This window comes from Terrapene carolina, unplaced genomic scaffold, assembly GCF_002925995.2.
Source record: "Terrapene carolina triunguis isolate 2854851 unplaced genomic scaffold, T_m_triunguis-2.0 Scaffold833, whole genome shotgun sequence".
NCBI classification, from domain to species: domain Eukaryota; kingdom Metazoa; phylum Chordata; order Testudines; family Emydidae; genus Terrapene; species Terrapene triunguis.
The window spans coordinates 3,829,287-3,844,922 of record NW_020665184.1 but is presented as its reverse complement, the minus strand read 5'-3'; the positions used below and the strand labels follow the sequence as shown (position 1 = coordinate 3,844,922).

Genomic DNA, 15,636 nt, shown 5'->3' with positions numbered 1-15,636 from the left:
CCTGCCAGCTGCTGTTACTTAGGTGCTCAGACCCCCTGGGTAGCCCATGCGCACACTGCTCCTGCCAGCTGCTGTTTGTGACCTGCTCTGAGATGTGCGGAGGAAGGCCCTGCAGAGGGGCACTGGATTATCTGGGACTCTCAGCAGCAAAGTCATTACACTTTCTGCCACCAGAGGTCAGTGTTACACCCCTATGCATCCGAAGAAGTGGGCTGTAGCCCACGAAAGCTTATGCTCAAATAAATGTGTTAGTCTCTAAGGTGCCACAAGTCCTCCTGTTCTTGTTACACCCCGGTGACGTGTGCAGGCAGCCAGGCTGGAGACTACATCAGAGCAGGCGTGTTGTCTGGGCTAGGATCCATCACCTTCGCTGTGGGGAGGCTGCAGGATGAGGGTGTTATCCTTCTGGATGAAGTGGAGTTCTTGAGCCACATGGCAGGCAGTGAGCGGATTGTCCCCTGTGATCATCACTACCTGGGAAAGGGAAACAGGTGGGGTCACACGAGGTTACCGAGGAGGTCACGCTACATGCACGTGGCCCTAGTTACACAGAACAGAGAGAAGTTCCTGTACGCTGACCAGGTCCCATCTGAGACACTAATGATCTCAGATGCTTTGTACAGCACCTTGTCCAGAAATCCAACCACCAGGGGCAAGGCAGAGCCCCGACCCAGCGTCATATTTAAATCAAGACTGGATGTTTTGCTAAGACAACTGCTCTGGGAATTACATGGGGGCAGGTCTCTGGCCTGTGCTCTGCAGGGGGTCAGACTAGATGATCACAGTGGTCCCGTCTGGCTTTGGACTCCACGAATGACACACAGCTCAGGGCAGCGGCTGCCCCGCCCACGCCCCGCAATCCTGGAAGAGGCTGGTACCAGCCCAGTAGCTCAGGTGTCTGCACGGCCCCGGGAGCTCGTTCTCTCCTGCAGACACTCACATGGTGCGATGCATTCTGGATCTCCCGGATGACGGGCTTGGAATCAGCTTTGAGAGGACAGGAGACCACGATAAAGCCGACAAATCTCAGGTCACATTCCAGAGCCTCGCGCTTGAACTCTCTCACCTTCCACGGAAAAGAACCACACCAGAGTGTTACACGCCGTCTCACGAGCAATGAGACCCCCATCCACTGGAGACCGTCCTGACTGGGTACGCCAGGGGCAGCCTGAGGGGCATGGAATGATTCTGGATTCTCCCTCCGCTGCCCTAGAGACAGCATCCCCTTTGGTAATATAGTCACCCCCCCACTTTCTGAGCCTCCCCACGCTCCTCTCACAGGCATATGATCTCTGTTTTACAAGTGGGGACAGGCAGGCAGAGCAAGTTGCCCAAGGTTACACAAGAAGTCAGTGCCAGAACTGAAAATAGAAACCAGGAGACCCGAGCCACAGTCCCTTGGCTCTAACAATCAAATAAATAAATAAAATAAAATAAAAAATCAACAGGATTCAGGTATAAAAAAACCCAAAGCAGTTACAGGTTCACCTGTGGCTTATGACAATCATCTCCCCATGAGGTGTCTGTGCCACCCCCTCTCATGTGGGCGCCTTCCTTTGGGTGGGTGCTCGGACTTTAGGGGCCTAGGCACGGAGCCGGGGGGGCTGGAACAATTTTTATAGTGGGGGTTCTGATGATGAAAACCACATATTTGGGTTATTACTAATACTTCAAGCCAGGGAGTGCGGCAGCACCTGTATTTCCAGCACCACTGCATGGAGCCGAGCGTACCTGCTGATGAGTGAGGTGCCCCAGCTCTTTGTAGCCAAGCGCGAGCACCCTCGCCCCCTCGCGCGAGATTTCTGTGTGCATGGTGCGGTAGCTGCTCGGGCACTGAGAGAACTGCAGAAAAAGGGGGTGGGGGGAAACCAATGTGTTAAACACTATACGCAGGTTACAATGCTTCATATCAAATATACTGTGAAGCAGAGGCGCTTCCGTGCCTGAGCAGGGGTGAGGCAAGCGGGGAGCTCAAAGCAGCAGCAAATATCCCTACCGAGGGCAGGAGAGTGACTTTATCGGATATTCACCCTTCTGCTGCCACTCGTATTTGCAGGCCTGAGAACAAGCACAGCGAGGCCAGGAACATCACACACTGAGCCACCCTTGATTTAACGGGGATAAATGTTGAGCCTCTGCAGTGGAGACTGTTTTTACATGGGAAGGGGGGTGTCTGGGCCCATTTTCAGGACATAATTCAGGTTCTGGATTTGAGGATGGAGTCACCCAAACCCAGACAAGCTGGTGGAGGCCCCACGAACCGATTCCCATTTTAGGACACATCTTGCTGGCTTAAAGCCCATTCCTTGCGTGTGATGTGCTCACCATTGCATGCAGGGTCTCTGGGGCCCCTTTCACAGCTGCAATGTAACAGAGATCAGTCGAGCCAATCTTCTCATATGAAGCCAAGACGGACATTCTTTTCAGGGCACTGGCAAAATGAAAGCGCTGGTGAATTTTCAGTCCCTGAGTTTTAATACTTCTGGGGAAAACTTTCTCATCTGGAAACAAACAGATCGGGAAATCCTGAAAGGTTTCTCAGCATTGCAAGCAGCATCACTTCCCTCGGCTCCCAGGAACGAATCATTCACTAAGAACAAACAAGTCTCCCCACCCAACCCTTGCAGCATGGTGATGATGGAAGTTCTGGCCCCAGTGACTGAGGGATGGAATTGCCTGGACGATCTCTGGGGATCAGAAGAGAGAGCTGCTTCTGAGCATGCCACATCTGCAGCACGAGGTACATTTCTAGATTTAGGCTACATCTACACTAGGAGCTGGGGTGTGATACCCAGCTTGCATACACATGCTAGCTCAGGTCTAGATAGCGTAGCTGCAATAGCACGGGCAGCGGCAGCACATCTTAGCCATGCCAAGTACAACCCACCTGATCCCCACGGGTACATACTCACTTGCTGCCCGTGCTTCTGCGGCTATCCTATTTCTTATTGAGTGTACTTTAACAGCTTGCGTACACATATCGTCCCTGCAGAGATCCTGTACAAGGTCTCCCGCAGCCCTTCCACGGCAGTGCCAGAGCACTCGCCAGGGTTTATGTAGGGCAAAGCTCACCCCACGCAGAGGACTACTACAAAGCCCACATAAGCCTACAAAGGGGGGTGAATTTCACCCACAGGAACGAAATTGGGAGGAGCAGCTTTATTATCACTAATATCTACACACACACGTGGTACCAGTTTGTGCAACTGGACACATGTAGGAATTGGCCATTGTCTCTACCTTTGGTCAGAGTCCAATCCACAGCCATCAGCATTGCTTTCTCTAACGGATCTCCCACCAACGTCCCGTCATCCAACTGGACCAACGAATGGCAAGTTGCGATCACTCGGTGGGTTTCTACAGGAATGTCAGACACTGGCGTCACTTCCTTCCCATCCCTACAGTGGGGAGAGACTACGTTAATAGGCTTGGACAGGCCGTCAAAGCCATACGTGTTCTACAATTTCTCCAAGCAAATAATTACTGTCCCAGTGTCCTGAACTGCTAGAGCTTCTCACGCCAACAGCAAAGCTGTGGGAAAGCTGGCCCAATGACTCAGCTTCTCAATGCTGCAACTACAGCCACTGCCCCTGAGCAATCCCAATGGAGCAGATTCCTCAAAGAAGAGGCCTTAATTGGAGCACCAAGAAGTGCTGTTCAAGGCAACTGAATGCACGTGTAACACACCAGCCTGTCTAGCTGGGTCTGCTCAGACAGACGTGTAACACACCAGCCTGTCTAGCTGGGTCTGCTCAGACAGATGTGTATCGTACTTAGATTACATTCATGTGCAGCCTCCAAAGGGTTGTTTCTAGTGCAAGAAGTCATTCTAAACTGCTCTCCCCACACAGCCCCCTGCGTGCTAGGGCAGAACACATACCAGTCAGTGGCCAGGCTACATTCTGAGATGGGGGAGAGTGAGGGATACACACATGCCAGGCTGGTTATGTCACCTGGGCAATGTCCCACCCTCACTGTAGCTCATTAACAGACTCGCAGGACACGAGAGGCTTTAAACCATTTCTCATAAGCCTGAGAACAAGTGGGCATGAAGTCACAAGTGTTTGTGGTTTACAACAGCTGCACCAGCTCAATATTCATTGTAACCCTTTGACTAGAGTGCGTGGGTATCACTCAGCCTCGCTCACCAGGGTCTTGTTCATTCTGTAAGTAACTGCTCTGACCCCTGAAATATTTTGGTTACAGTGATTTTCTATATTTATTTTCCACATGTTCCATAGCGTGAGGACTTCTGACTCCTCAGTGTACAAGTCACAACATTCCCATAATCCGAGGGGTACGATTTAAAATGAAATAAACCAGAGGGGTTTCTCTATGAGGGACTCTGCCATTGAGGTGCAGCTCACCAGGGCAGGGGCTGCAGGCTGGTGCAGAGAGGCACAGAGGGTTTTAGCAATTAAAAACGTATTTATGAAATCCCAAAAGAACCACCAAATTCAAGGGCTCTGACGCTGCAAATTGCTGCACAAGTGCCATAGCCAGAGAACCTGCAGGATCCCCCTTCCCCTAGCCTAGAACGCGCTTCTGGCTCATCTCCTTCACTCCCCCCAATTCATCCTCTCTTCCCCACTGGACTGGCACTTCGCCTCCAGCGGAGGGAAGCTCTCACTGGGGCCTCCATTGTTCAAATGTCACCCACATTTGATTACTTAGCTACACGGGATTTGGTACTTTGGATCACTGGCCCACCCAGTCGTGCATCCCGGCTCTGACAGGGCCCACTACCAGACGCTAAAAAGGCAGTGAACCCCCCATCACAACCTGAGTCGACTGTACAATATGGTTAACATTACCCCTGGGAACCCATCCCATGGCTTACCTGAGCCCAGCCACACCTCTTACCACCAGGTGGTCACTGGTGAGGGTGCCAGTTTTGTCAAAGCAGCAAACCTGAACTTTCCCAGCAAAGGGGATTCGGAAAGGTTCTGTACAGTACACGTCTGAAAGAGAGGAGATGGGACCCTGTCGTGTATCACAGAGACACAGCAGGGGCACATTGGGGTCTGCAGCCACCTAGAATCTTTTCCACAACATACAAGCCAAAAACCCTGGTGCTCAGCCACAATTTATTTAACAACCTCAAACCTTCTGCTCTGTAGCTTGTGAAGTTACAGTCAGATTTAACCCCAAAGGGGTGTGGAAGAGCAGTGATAGGTTTGGAGGCCGTTTACCCAGGTAGGTTCTTAGACGGGCACCATCACTACGGGTCGGAACACTTGTTGAAAAAGCAACCGAACCTGGATTTTTGAGTGGGAGCTTGTTTCCCCCACGCACTCTACTTAGGAGCTATTTCCAAGTTTCACAACAGTGTGAACCACCTCCACCCAACCCTGAGAGTCACCTCCCTGCTTTGAATGACACAGGAATCCTGCAGACACTCCCACAGCACACACGGCGAACCAGGGAGCCAACCCAGTTATGCTATTTGGAGAGAGGAGGTTGCCATGGTGTATAAAAGCCAGCAATTTCACACACTTTACGTGGCCATGTGCTGCAGTCCCGGGGATACTGGACACCAGAGTGCACAGTGTTTCTATTCCTGCTTTTGGGCTTAGTACTTACAGAGTTTGGCCAGGGCAATAAGGGAGGTGTTGACAGCCAGAGAAAGTTCAATGGGAAGTTCGGGTGGAACTACTGAAGTCAGTATTAAAGTGCATTCCAGAAAGAGTTTGTATCGATTCCTGCTGGGGTCCTTGGTGCCTACAAAATAAAACCAGAGACATGCTGCTTCTCCGCTCCAGACAAGGTGCCACAGGACAACAAATGGACGCGTCAGGGGCACAAACTACTGAGGAATGTGGGAGAAAAATGGAATGAGTCACGGCTCACGCCCACACACGGAAACAGCCCAGCTTCTTCAGCTACCATCTCCTCCCTTCCCCGCCAATACACCAATAGCTATTCCTACACTCCTGGCAAAAGCTAACTCCCAGGACGAGGTGCGAGGAGTGCTCACCTTCGATCCACACATACGCTGCAGCAGCAATGGCAAAGACCAGAAGGAACAGGATGAAAATAAAGGTCTCCAAGTTGTTGGCTGTCACTCTCTTCACCCCAAAGAGGATTGTTCGCAGCAGCTTCCCCTGAAAGGAGAACTGCCTTCAATGCACGAAGCTAGTTCTGCAGCATGCAGTACAGTTTCTTGTAAAATACATGACAAATGTATAAAATCAAGATAGCCTGCATTCTGATTCTCTGCTGCACGTGTTGCATTCGGTTCACTGGCCAGTGCAGCACCACCCACGGGCAGGATTTTAGCATGCTAATCAGTTGTAGGTCAGTTAAGTGTGTTTCTCACTGCTCTTTATTTAAGCGGCCTTGACTTTCCATCCATCAGATTTTAAAAGTGTATTACCTTGCACTTGTCTGGTGTTTACAAAACACACCTCAACACCCACGGGCAGTAACTGTTATTACACAGTAATTTGTTCAGAGTCCTAGTGACTCAGTGGCACTCAGGATTAGAGCCCCGGAATCCTGACTCGGAGCCCTGCGTTCTATCCTCTAGACCATTCCATCCGCCCACCCACAACAAAGGAATTCCAAGAACCAACCTCACTGTTCCAAACAGGTGAGTAACTGTGTCACCCTGATTTGAATTTCTCTCCAGCAATTGATCAGAACTACCTCCCTTCAACGGGTGTTCTCTCATGTACTTCTTACCTGAGAGGTGTTGAATCCAGTCCTCAGAACGTATGCCACACACCCGTTATCAACAGCTGGAACAGGAGCAGTAACAGCAGCATTAAGCTCAGTAGAGATCTTTTTTATACACACATTATAGCTAGAACAAAATTGGGGCTGCATGTCCCTCTCACCCTCCAGGAGAACACGGTGGCCTTCAGCAAAAGATTATTTCATTTTAACACTCAATTTAAGCTGCCATCTAAAAGGACGGGGCAGGGTGACAAACTCAGCACTATCGCCCAGAAGCTACATTGTTTAGAAGGAGTGGGCCAGGCCATGGCATTCCATCTGACCAAAGCCGCCTGCTTGGCAGTACATACGTTTCAGTCCTGTGCTGGCTTTCTGGGGTGGAATGTGCTGCACAACCTTTGTTCCCCCAAATATGATGTGCAGTCTGGCGTCTGTCTGCATGTCCAGTACATGCTCTGGATTGAGATCCTCAATGGGCTCCTGAATGAGAGAATTCGGGACTCAGAGAAGCAGGACTTGTTTCCAGTTAGCTGCCAACAACTGGACTCATAACGTTCCTCTACGGTCCCATCTCCATGAGGCACTCTCAGCTCCCCTGCGAGCAGTCTGCAGGAACTGACTCTGGACTTGAACAGGATACTGAGCTCCTGCCTTTGTCCTAGCTCAGATACCTGGTACCCATGAGAATCCTGGGGTCAGGGAATTTGCTCACACTTGGATCACCGGCCTCAACAGGGAGGCTATTCTAAATGTGATTTTATCATGTTTAAATCACGCACTGGCATAAAAACAAGGGAGATTCACTGGGTTTGAAGCTCTCTGTGCTTGTCCCTCCCCTGTCTGCCCAGTCAAAGCAGCCCAGACTGGGGAATGTGGGGGAGTGGTGGGCTGTGCCCACACACTGCAATCCAGCCCCAGAGGCCTCAGCCACAGCCAGACAAAACAGACAGTCTGTTTCTCATTTACTAGATCATCAGTCATGGATATGGGGGTGGATAACACTCAACAGACCCGGATTTTCTGGGCCAGAGTTTACACAAAGATTGATCTGCACCTATAAACCCTGCACTGTTTAGATGCTGCGGTGGCTGGAATGAAACTTGGTGCATAAACAATGAAGACGTAACAAGCATTACTGAGGACCTGTCTCTCACCTTCATCTGAGGCACAGACTCTCCAGTCAGCATGGCTTCATCCACAATGCACTTTCCACGGAGCAAGAGCACATCACATGGCACTAGGTTCTCATGAGGAGATCGGCCTGAAATCAAGAGAGCAAAGCTTAGAAGTGGCTCATTGTGAGAACTGGCCATTGTTAGCCCGTTTGTCTGGCAGGATGCAATTCCCCTTTGCTTTGGCTGAGATGCGGCGGATTTCTACTTGCAAGTTCCCAAATCTGTCCCATGACCCTCACCAAAACACAAGCTTCGATGTGAACCAGAAGTGTCATAAAACCCGAGAAAGCCCTGAAACTAGAGGGATTTAAAAGTAAAGGAGCACAGTTCTTACTGCCACTCAAGCTTTAGACTGGGGACAACACTTCTGGGCCAATGCAATCTAAAAAAGAGTCACAGTACAGGGATGGGGACAGCATCCTATTCCCCCTCGTCCTCCATCCCCATCTTCTGCTTTTGGATGGAACCTTCCACTCTTAGAACCTCTGATCTGAAGCAGGGCAGCTGTGGCTGATTTTAGTCCGAATATTTAGACTCTAATCTCTGAGAATAAAGTTAGAGATCTGTGGTATTGGGTACTTGAAGGACTCTCTCTCAGGCCTATGAGTTTTCAGCCATTCATGGGCATTTAAAGATTCTTTGTTGGAATTTGTATGGACATTTTGACTGGGTTGAATTGTAAATTTAATTAATCTCAGTCAATACATGTAGAAGTGATTTGATTTCATAAGGGCTTTTGATTGTGTCAAGCATGCAGGCTGTTACCAATGGAAACAATATCCCCTGGGATGATCTCATCACTGGAAATGGGACGCCACTTCCGGTTTCTGTAAACCTGTAGAACAAAAGCAATGTGAGAAAGAGCATTTAGATACTATGAGGACGGGTACTAGAGAAACGTGTGACAGGGGAGAGAGAGTGATAGATGACAAGACAACAAAAGCACAGCTCTGCACATAAACAGTGAATCTGCATAAACCGTCTCCTCAGCCCAGCTATCAACAAACGATCCCTGAGTTTACAGTTTGGAATTCCCCATTACTACCCCTTGGAAGCGCAGAGTTGAAGTCTCTTTCCCTTCCTTGGGCACAGAGTGTTTTGTTGCTGTAGGTGCTCATTCTATGTGTGTTTCTGTCTGTATATTTATATATAAAATATCATTTTATATGTGTAACACACAAGAATCCCATGCATTTTCCAAACAGATACAAGAAAAAGAAAGTACCGAAGGAGGAGGGGACTAAATTTTGGGGCCTCAAGCTGAGCTTGGCTCTTTTGGAATTGTTCCCAATCAATCGTCTTTCCCCCAGCTGAGCACCCACACACGCAGGACATAATCCTGCTGTTTTATAATAAATCTGAACTTTAAAAAAGGTTAAAACTATTCAAAGGAAAAGGCCAAAGACTCAGAATAACTAGGCAAGAGTTAAACAAGTGCATGCAAAGGCAACAGATGTCAAAAGGCAAATTGGACATAAGAAAACAGGAAACACAGGAAAGTCTTGTTGCTCCCTCAGCAAGGTGTGTCTATTTAGAGGGTAAACTCTGCTCTTTCTTACAGGCCATGTCTAAAGGGCCTTGCATGCTCTTGGGCTCTATATTACATTCCCCAGTTTCTCAGTGCTGAGTTTCTGATCATCATCCCTCTGCACTCACTTACCTGAATCATGTATGGCTTGTTACCCATTTTTCGAATCTCTGACATATTTCTCATTTGCTGTTGGACCAGAGAAGCTTCAAATGCCACCAACATGGAGAGAGTGAAGACACTGTAGTACCAGTATTCATCCAGGCACCAGAGACCCACACAGAACACCTGGAGGAAACAGATGTGGAAGCCATTCCAGCACTCACCCCATAAAGAAGCTAACATGTCCCTGAGAACTCAAGTCCATCAGTAGATCAGCACATCCTGTACTGTTCACGTGCTTGGACACTAGAATGTCACTGTAACAGTCCAGCAGGAGAAAACAGATAATATTAAGTCTTTTTTTTAGAGCCAGTGAAGAGTGTTGGCTTGCTGGGGATTGAACTCCTTTGTTCTCGAGAGAATAGATACAGTCTGTGCAGTGACAAGGCAAACACCTCCTCTACTTCTGCCCTGACTCAGAAGGCCAGAAGGGCATTCTCTAGCCTTGGTCTTTGGCCTTTCTGCTGAGGCTACCAAAGGGGACAGTTCATGCCAGCTATGATGGGCTCTGGACCACACATTGGACGGTAACAACTTTCAGTTATGACTGACCAAAAATATGTCAGCCCTTATCCCCAGAATAATAAAGTCTCCCCCACAGTAGACACTGCAGTGTATAAACGGTGCATTTTTGGCTTTTGGAAACAGCCAGCCGATTTCAGATTCCCAAACTAAGACTGCAGATTGGAAGGAATTCACTTCTTTGCAGTTACAAACAACAGTTACAGCTCTTGTTTACCTGAAAGACGAAGAAAGGGGCCGTGGCTCTCTCTTTAAAGAGTTCCAAGAACTCTGGCACCACCATTTCTGCCCTGGGAAAGAATAAAATTTTGTTAATCTTGGTGTTCAGGCCTCACAGCACCATCCCAACCTAAAATCTATTGCAGCCTCTGGAGTATGAACGGGGGGCTTTGTTCCCCTTTGTACCAGAACATCTTCCCCTTCTCTTCATTACTCTTAGATGTAAGGAATTTGACTCTGTAACCAGGGCTCTTTCAGGGATAAACCCCAGACTTTATGCTGCTGTAGGAAGTAGCTATCTCCTTCCTCTGGGGGATTTAGCTCCCAAAAACCTGATAATCTAGAGCAAGGACATTCAAAACCCAGTGCCTGGAACCCCCAGTCCCTGAAATCCTTGTTACTATCCCCGAACACTCACTTGTTTGTGCCGTATTTCTTCTCAGCCACTCGGATCTCTCTGTCCTCCTGGTAGCCTCGGGCACTCTGGTAATAGGAGAGGGGGTGCTCCACAGGGAAAGCCACAGGGAGAAACTGTTTCCTGTCATCGACCTCGTAAGAGTACTTAATTTTCTGAAACTCAAAGGAAAGGGCTTCTTGCCCATCTTCCCCCTGCAGGGATTATGCAGAAGGGAAGAGCATTTAGACTTTCACATCAAAGGGCCCTTACAGTAGGGCCACATCACTTCACATATACTATAGGGAACTGCACTGGCTGGGAAGGTTGGATTAGATGGGACCAACTGGTCATTTACAACTTTTGTTCCTAAACAACATTGTCTGTGAGACTACAGGTGTTAGTTACAAATGTTGCACTTTCTAAAACCTCTTAGTCCCTGTCTGTGATGGATATCAGCTGGCTTCCAGCCAAGCGCTAAGGTTTTAATTTACATTAGTGGCTTTGGAAAGGCAGGTTGGAGATGAGTACGTTTGCTAAGAAACAGCAGTTCCCAGGCAGCCGTCAGCTATTAGAAAGGGCTGGAGTCTAAGTCTGTACCTGGTCTCGATGGAGTGGCACAAGCTCTGCAGATCCATTATTTGGGGTTGGCACAACTTTAGCTAATGTGGCTTTCCTAGGACTGGGTTCCTGAAAAACACAAAGCAAACATGCACTCTGTAAAGCAGGTCACAAGGTAAGTGGAAGCCAGGAGGGATCCATATACAGTCATTATGAGCCACTGTGAGCAACACTCAAACACAGAGAACATTCCTCTATTTTTACTGGCTTATCTGGACTTTTCATTGATATTTTAAAACCACCCAGGAAAGACCAACACTTGCGATGAAAATTACCCTGTATGCTGACTCCCAAGGAAAGACTGAGTTCCTAGAGGGGAGGGGGGAGAGTGAGGCAGAGGAATCAGATGAACTTAGCCCAGCCAACATGCTGCAGAGGATAGAAAAGTGAATGGGAATAACTGCACAGTTTGAGATTCTGAATGCAAAAACAATTAGCCACAAACTCTTCCCAGCCTAGCAATTGTTGACGGTCAGGTCACATCTTGCTGGAATGAAAGTTTCCCATAAATTTGATAAAGTCTCAGATTTGATCAACAAACTCAATGTCCCATTAACTTTGACATGATCAACACAGTTGCTCCTCAAACAGGGGCCTCCACTTCTGAGTGCTCTAACGATGCCCAGTAAAAAACACAAGTATTGTCAGAGCAATCTCAACCCTTCCCTGCACGCCTGGAGTTGCTGTCATCTGTCTACGGAAGGTCAGGATGCACCTGGACCACTCTGTTGATGTGCCCCCCCCCCACACACACATGCACATCCTTAGGCGGCTAGGGAGCTGGGCACCTCACAGGAGAGAGAAGACTTGGCTTTGCAGAGAGATGTTATTACATAGTTCTCTGTAACTGGGATGGATACATCTACATCCTTGCAATATCAGAAAACCTTTGGTGCTGCTTTAAACAAAAATCTAGAGCCTGTTCCCAGAAACCTACCACTGCCATTCTAACAAAAATCACAAGCCATGTTCAAACAATGTCAAATGGTCTCCCTTCTACTCACGGCTACTGAGCTAGATTAGTGCAAACGTCATAGGATTCACTCAACAGCTTGGGGACTCTAGCATGGAGGAACAATAGGGAGCGGAGGAGCGTTATAATGAGCTCTGCAGATGCTCGGTGAGGGACAGAGAGGGGAGACTGTTAAATTCAGACCATTCATCATACCAGACTATTTTGTTAACAGTTTCCCGGTTTTGTCACCAATTTTTGAGTTTTGTTTTCAGACATAAAGGAGAGAAAAGGCTGACTACAGGTTGTGGTGGTGGGGAAGATGTAATCCAATGGTATCTTCAGTTCCTTATGGGCAACAGACAGTATTAGGAGAGAGACTTTCTGACAGTGAGATGTATTAGGCTGCAGAATCTCCTAAGCGGAGTGATGGAAGCCCTGTTGGGCAAACTAGGCAAAGGACCAGAGAACAACCCTGCCCTGGCCCCCAGGATCAGGAAAGTGGAATAGATGCAAAGCAACAGAGCTTTTCCATCTGCCATTATAATGAAGTCTGTAATGGTCTCAACTGACATTTAGCAATATTGGGAGGGCATGTGAATAGACAACACCTTTTACTATATACTCATGAAAAAAGGAGGATCCATTGCTTAGAAGAAAGGCTTACAAGTGCAATAAAAGCATCTAATAATAAAAGGTAACTGACTAACAAAAAAAGCTCGGAGATGCTACTTTCCACATTACAGCAAGTTTCAGATTTTAGTTATGAACAAATCGGAAATAATAACACTGTCCCCTGACATAAGGAAAATCTCATAAAACTCTGCCATGTCACATCTCAAACTCATGCTGACCAAAGGTTACCAGATTAATACCCTGAATGGAGGACTGTGACAGCCCACTCACATTACTCTGGAGACTAGTTAATGAAGCTGTACCAGATGTTTTTTGCCGAGACGATTTGCAGTTAGACATGCAACTACTCCTAAGAGGAAGCTACACAGACAGTTACAGGAACTGCCATGAAGTGAGGCAAACCAGCCAGAGAAAGCTAAGCTGGACCCAGAGCAGTTCAGTCGTTATAAAGCAACTTTTTTGTGCTAAAAAAGTTATCACACCTGCAAGCAGGGCCAGCTCAGCCACACACACTTCTCCCCGACACGTCCCAAGTGAAAGCAGACCAGTTTCAATGGAGAGAGATTTCTGTACAAGAAAATGTTTCATAACCCCCACCCATAATCACCCTCCCATTCTGTTTCACTTTCTGTCTAAAAGTGCACAGTGTTGCTATACAGCTATTAAACCACTGCCATGTCACAGCAAAGGAGTTATCCCTGTATACTCAGCTGCCACCTCCCACCTCAGAAGTGGCTGCATTTCCACAGTATGGGAAGCAATCCTGCTGGACAGTTTCTGATATCCATGGTGGCTCTTCAGAAGTGATATCACTCATTACTGTTACTTTACACCTCTACAGCCTCTTCCATCCAGAAATGCTTCACACACAGCACCAGGATATTACAGCGCCCTGGAGGTTGGAAGTGGCAGACAGCTCATGGCCAGCAGGGGAAGAATCCAAGCTCAAGACATTAGAGCAGCCTCCCACTATTACGTAGAGGCCCAGTGAGCATTCCAATGTCCACATGGGACAGGGGCAGGGTCTCACTCAGAGCCCTCCAGACAATGGGCAGATCCGTCCCAGAGTAAGAAAACTAAAGGCAAGCGAGGAGGGAGGTAACCCCATGTCAGAACATAAGACCAGTCATACTGGGTCAGGCCAATGATCCATCTAGCTCAGTATCCTCTTTTCCCACAAAGGCCTATACCAGACACTTCAGAGGAAATGAACAGAACAGGGCAGTTATCAAGTGATCCATCCGCTGTCATCTAATCCCATCTTCTGGCCGTCAGAGGTTTAGGGACACGGAGAGCACGGGAGTGATCATCTTGGCTAACAGCGATTGATGGACCAACCCTTTCATTCACTTATCTAAGTCTTTCTTGAACTCAGTTATACCTTTGGCCTTCACGGCATCCCCTGGGTTACAGGTTCTCAACTTTTTCTTTCTGAGGCCCCTGCAACATGCTATAAAAACTCCACAGCCCATCAGTGCCCCAACAACTGTTTTTCCTCTTTTAAAACAGGGGACGGGTCACTGGATGATTCCCTGGTCTGTTCATTCCCCCTGGGGCCCCGGGCACTGGCCACTGTCGGGTGGCGGGAGGCTGGGCTGGATGGACCCTTGCTCTGACCCAGTCTGGCCGTTCTTACAAGCCAGGGCCTGCACTGGAGGGTCGCAAGCAGGCCGCTGCCCGGGGCCCCACAAAGCTGAGTGGCTCGGGCTCAGGGCCCGGCTTCAGCCCTGCACAGCGGCGCTTGGGCTTCCCGCCCCGGGCCCCCGCTAGTCCAACACCGGCCCTGCTCGCGGCCCCCCGGGGCCCCCCGGCGGCCCTGGGCCCTGTCCCCGTAGAGCCCGGCCGGGGGCTCTGCCCGCACCAATGGAGACCTCCCACGTGGCGACCTTTGACCCCCAACAGCCGCCCGCTCGCGCCCCCGTGACTCACTCTGACGCAGGTGAGCGCGCAGTGCGCGTGGACGGACCACAGTCCCGAGAGCGCGGTGAGCAGCTGCGCGACCCCGATGGCGGCGAGCGCCAGCAGCGCGGCCTCGGGGGCGCCGCGGCCCGAGCCGGCCTCCCCCTCCCCCTCCCCCTCCCCCCAGGCGGCCCAGACCCGGGGCCCCCACAGCCACAGCCAGGCCGGGTACAGCCCGGCCACGAACGGCAGGACGGTGCCGTGGAGGAGCCGGGGCCGCCGCCGGTACAGGGTGACCGCAGAGACCAGCTCGTCCGCGGGGCCCGGAGCCGGAGCGGCCACCGCCATCTTCCGGGAGCCCTCCTAGCAACGCGCCGCTTCCGCTTCCGGGGGCCACGGCGCCCTGGCGTCCAAACCGCGCGTGCGCAGCAACCTCGCGGCCGGGGGCGCGCATGCGCGGCGACCGGCCCGAGCCCGACTGCCTCTAGTGTCATGGCCGCGGCCGGGGTTTCGCGCATGCGGACTGGGACGGGCCGCGAGCCCGGCGTGTTCCGGGTGTGCTCTGCGCGGCAGCATGTGAGTGCGGGGCGGGGCGGGGCGGGGCCGGGCCGGGGGAGGGGGCGCGGTCCGGTCCGGTCCGGTCCGGTCTGACTGTCCGGTCCGGTCTCTCCCCAGGCAGGCCGCCCTGGAGGTGACGGCGCGGCACTGCCGCAGCGAGCTGGAGCAGTACGGGCGCTGCGTGGCCGCCAGCCCCGCCACCTGGCAGCAGGACTGTCACCAGCTCAAACTCCGCATGGCCCGCTGCGCCTCCTCGCAGTGAGTGAGGGGCCCCCCGGGGCCCCCACCCCCG

General features: G+C 50.4%; 2 protein-coding genes across 3 annotated transcripts in view; one reads left to right on the top strand and one right to left on the bottom strand.

Annotated features, from left to right (window-relative positions):
• The window catches only part of ATP13A1 (ATPase 13A1), a 23,894-nt gene extending 8,736 nt beyond the window's left edge, over positions 1-15,158 (bottom strand). Inside the window, exons 1-17 of one of the 2 annotated variants that reach the window (XM_026660671.2) lie at positions 14,817-15,158; positions 11,279-11,368; positions 10,703-10,893; positions 10,283-10,355; positions 9,514-9,669; positions 8,619-8,688; positions 7,833-7,939; positions 7,029-7,158; positions 6,685-6,740; positions 5,978-6,104; positions 5,584-5,721; positions 4,841-4,961; positions 3,241-3,398; positions 2,326-2,501; positions 1,732-1,842; positions 941-1,066; positions 366-474 (exon numbers count right to left, since the gene is read on the bottom strand). In XM_026660671.2, coding sequence (XP_026516456.1) covers positions 366-474; positions 941-1,066; positions 1,732-1,842; positions 2,326-2,501; positions 3,241-3,398; positions 4,841-4,961; positions 5,584-5,721; positions 5,978-6,104; positions 6,685-6,740; positions 7,029-7,158; positions 7,833-7,939; positions 8,619-8,688; positions 9,514-9,669; positions 10,283-10,355; positions 10,703-10,893; positions 11,279-11,368; positions 14,817-15,134 — 2,257 coding nt within the window. In that variant the 5' untranslated portion in view covers positions 15,135-15,158. Of the gene's footprint in view, positions 1-365; positions 475-940; positions 1,067-1,731; positions 1,843-2,325; positions 2,502-3,240; positions 3,399-4,840; positions 4,962-5,583; positions 5,722-5,977; positions 6,105-6,684; positions 6,741-7,028; positions 7,159-7,832; positions 7,940-8,618; positions 8,689-9,513; positions 9,670-10,282; positions 10,356-10,702; positions 10,894-11,278; positions 11,369-11,574; positions 12,373-14,816 lie in introns of those variants that run through there. The other variant, XM_029913719.1, reaches the window with a different exon arrangement.
• A 116-nt stretch (positions 15,159-15,274) lies between these two features.
• The window catches only part of CHCHD5 (coiled-coil-helix-coiled-coil-helix domain containing 5), a 2,676-nt gene continuing 2,314 nt past the window's right edge, over positions 15,275-15,636 (top strand). The window contains exons 1-2 of the mRNA XM_024212556.3: positions 15,275-15,362; positions 15,462-15,602. Of these exons, the coding sequence (XP_024068324.1) occupies positions 15,361-15,362; positions 15,462-15,602 (143 nt within the window). The 5' untranslated portion in view covers positions 15,275-15,360. The remainder of the gene's footprint in view (positions 15,363-15,461; positions 15,603-15,636) is intronic.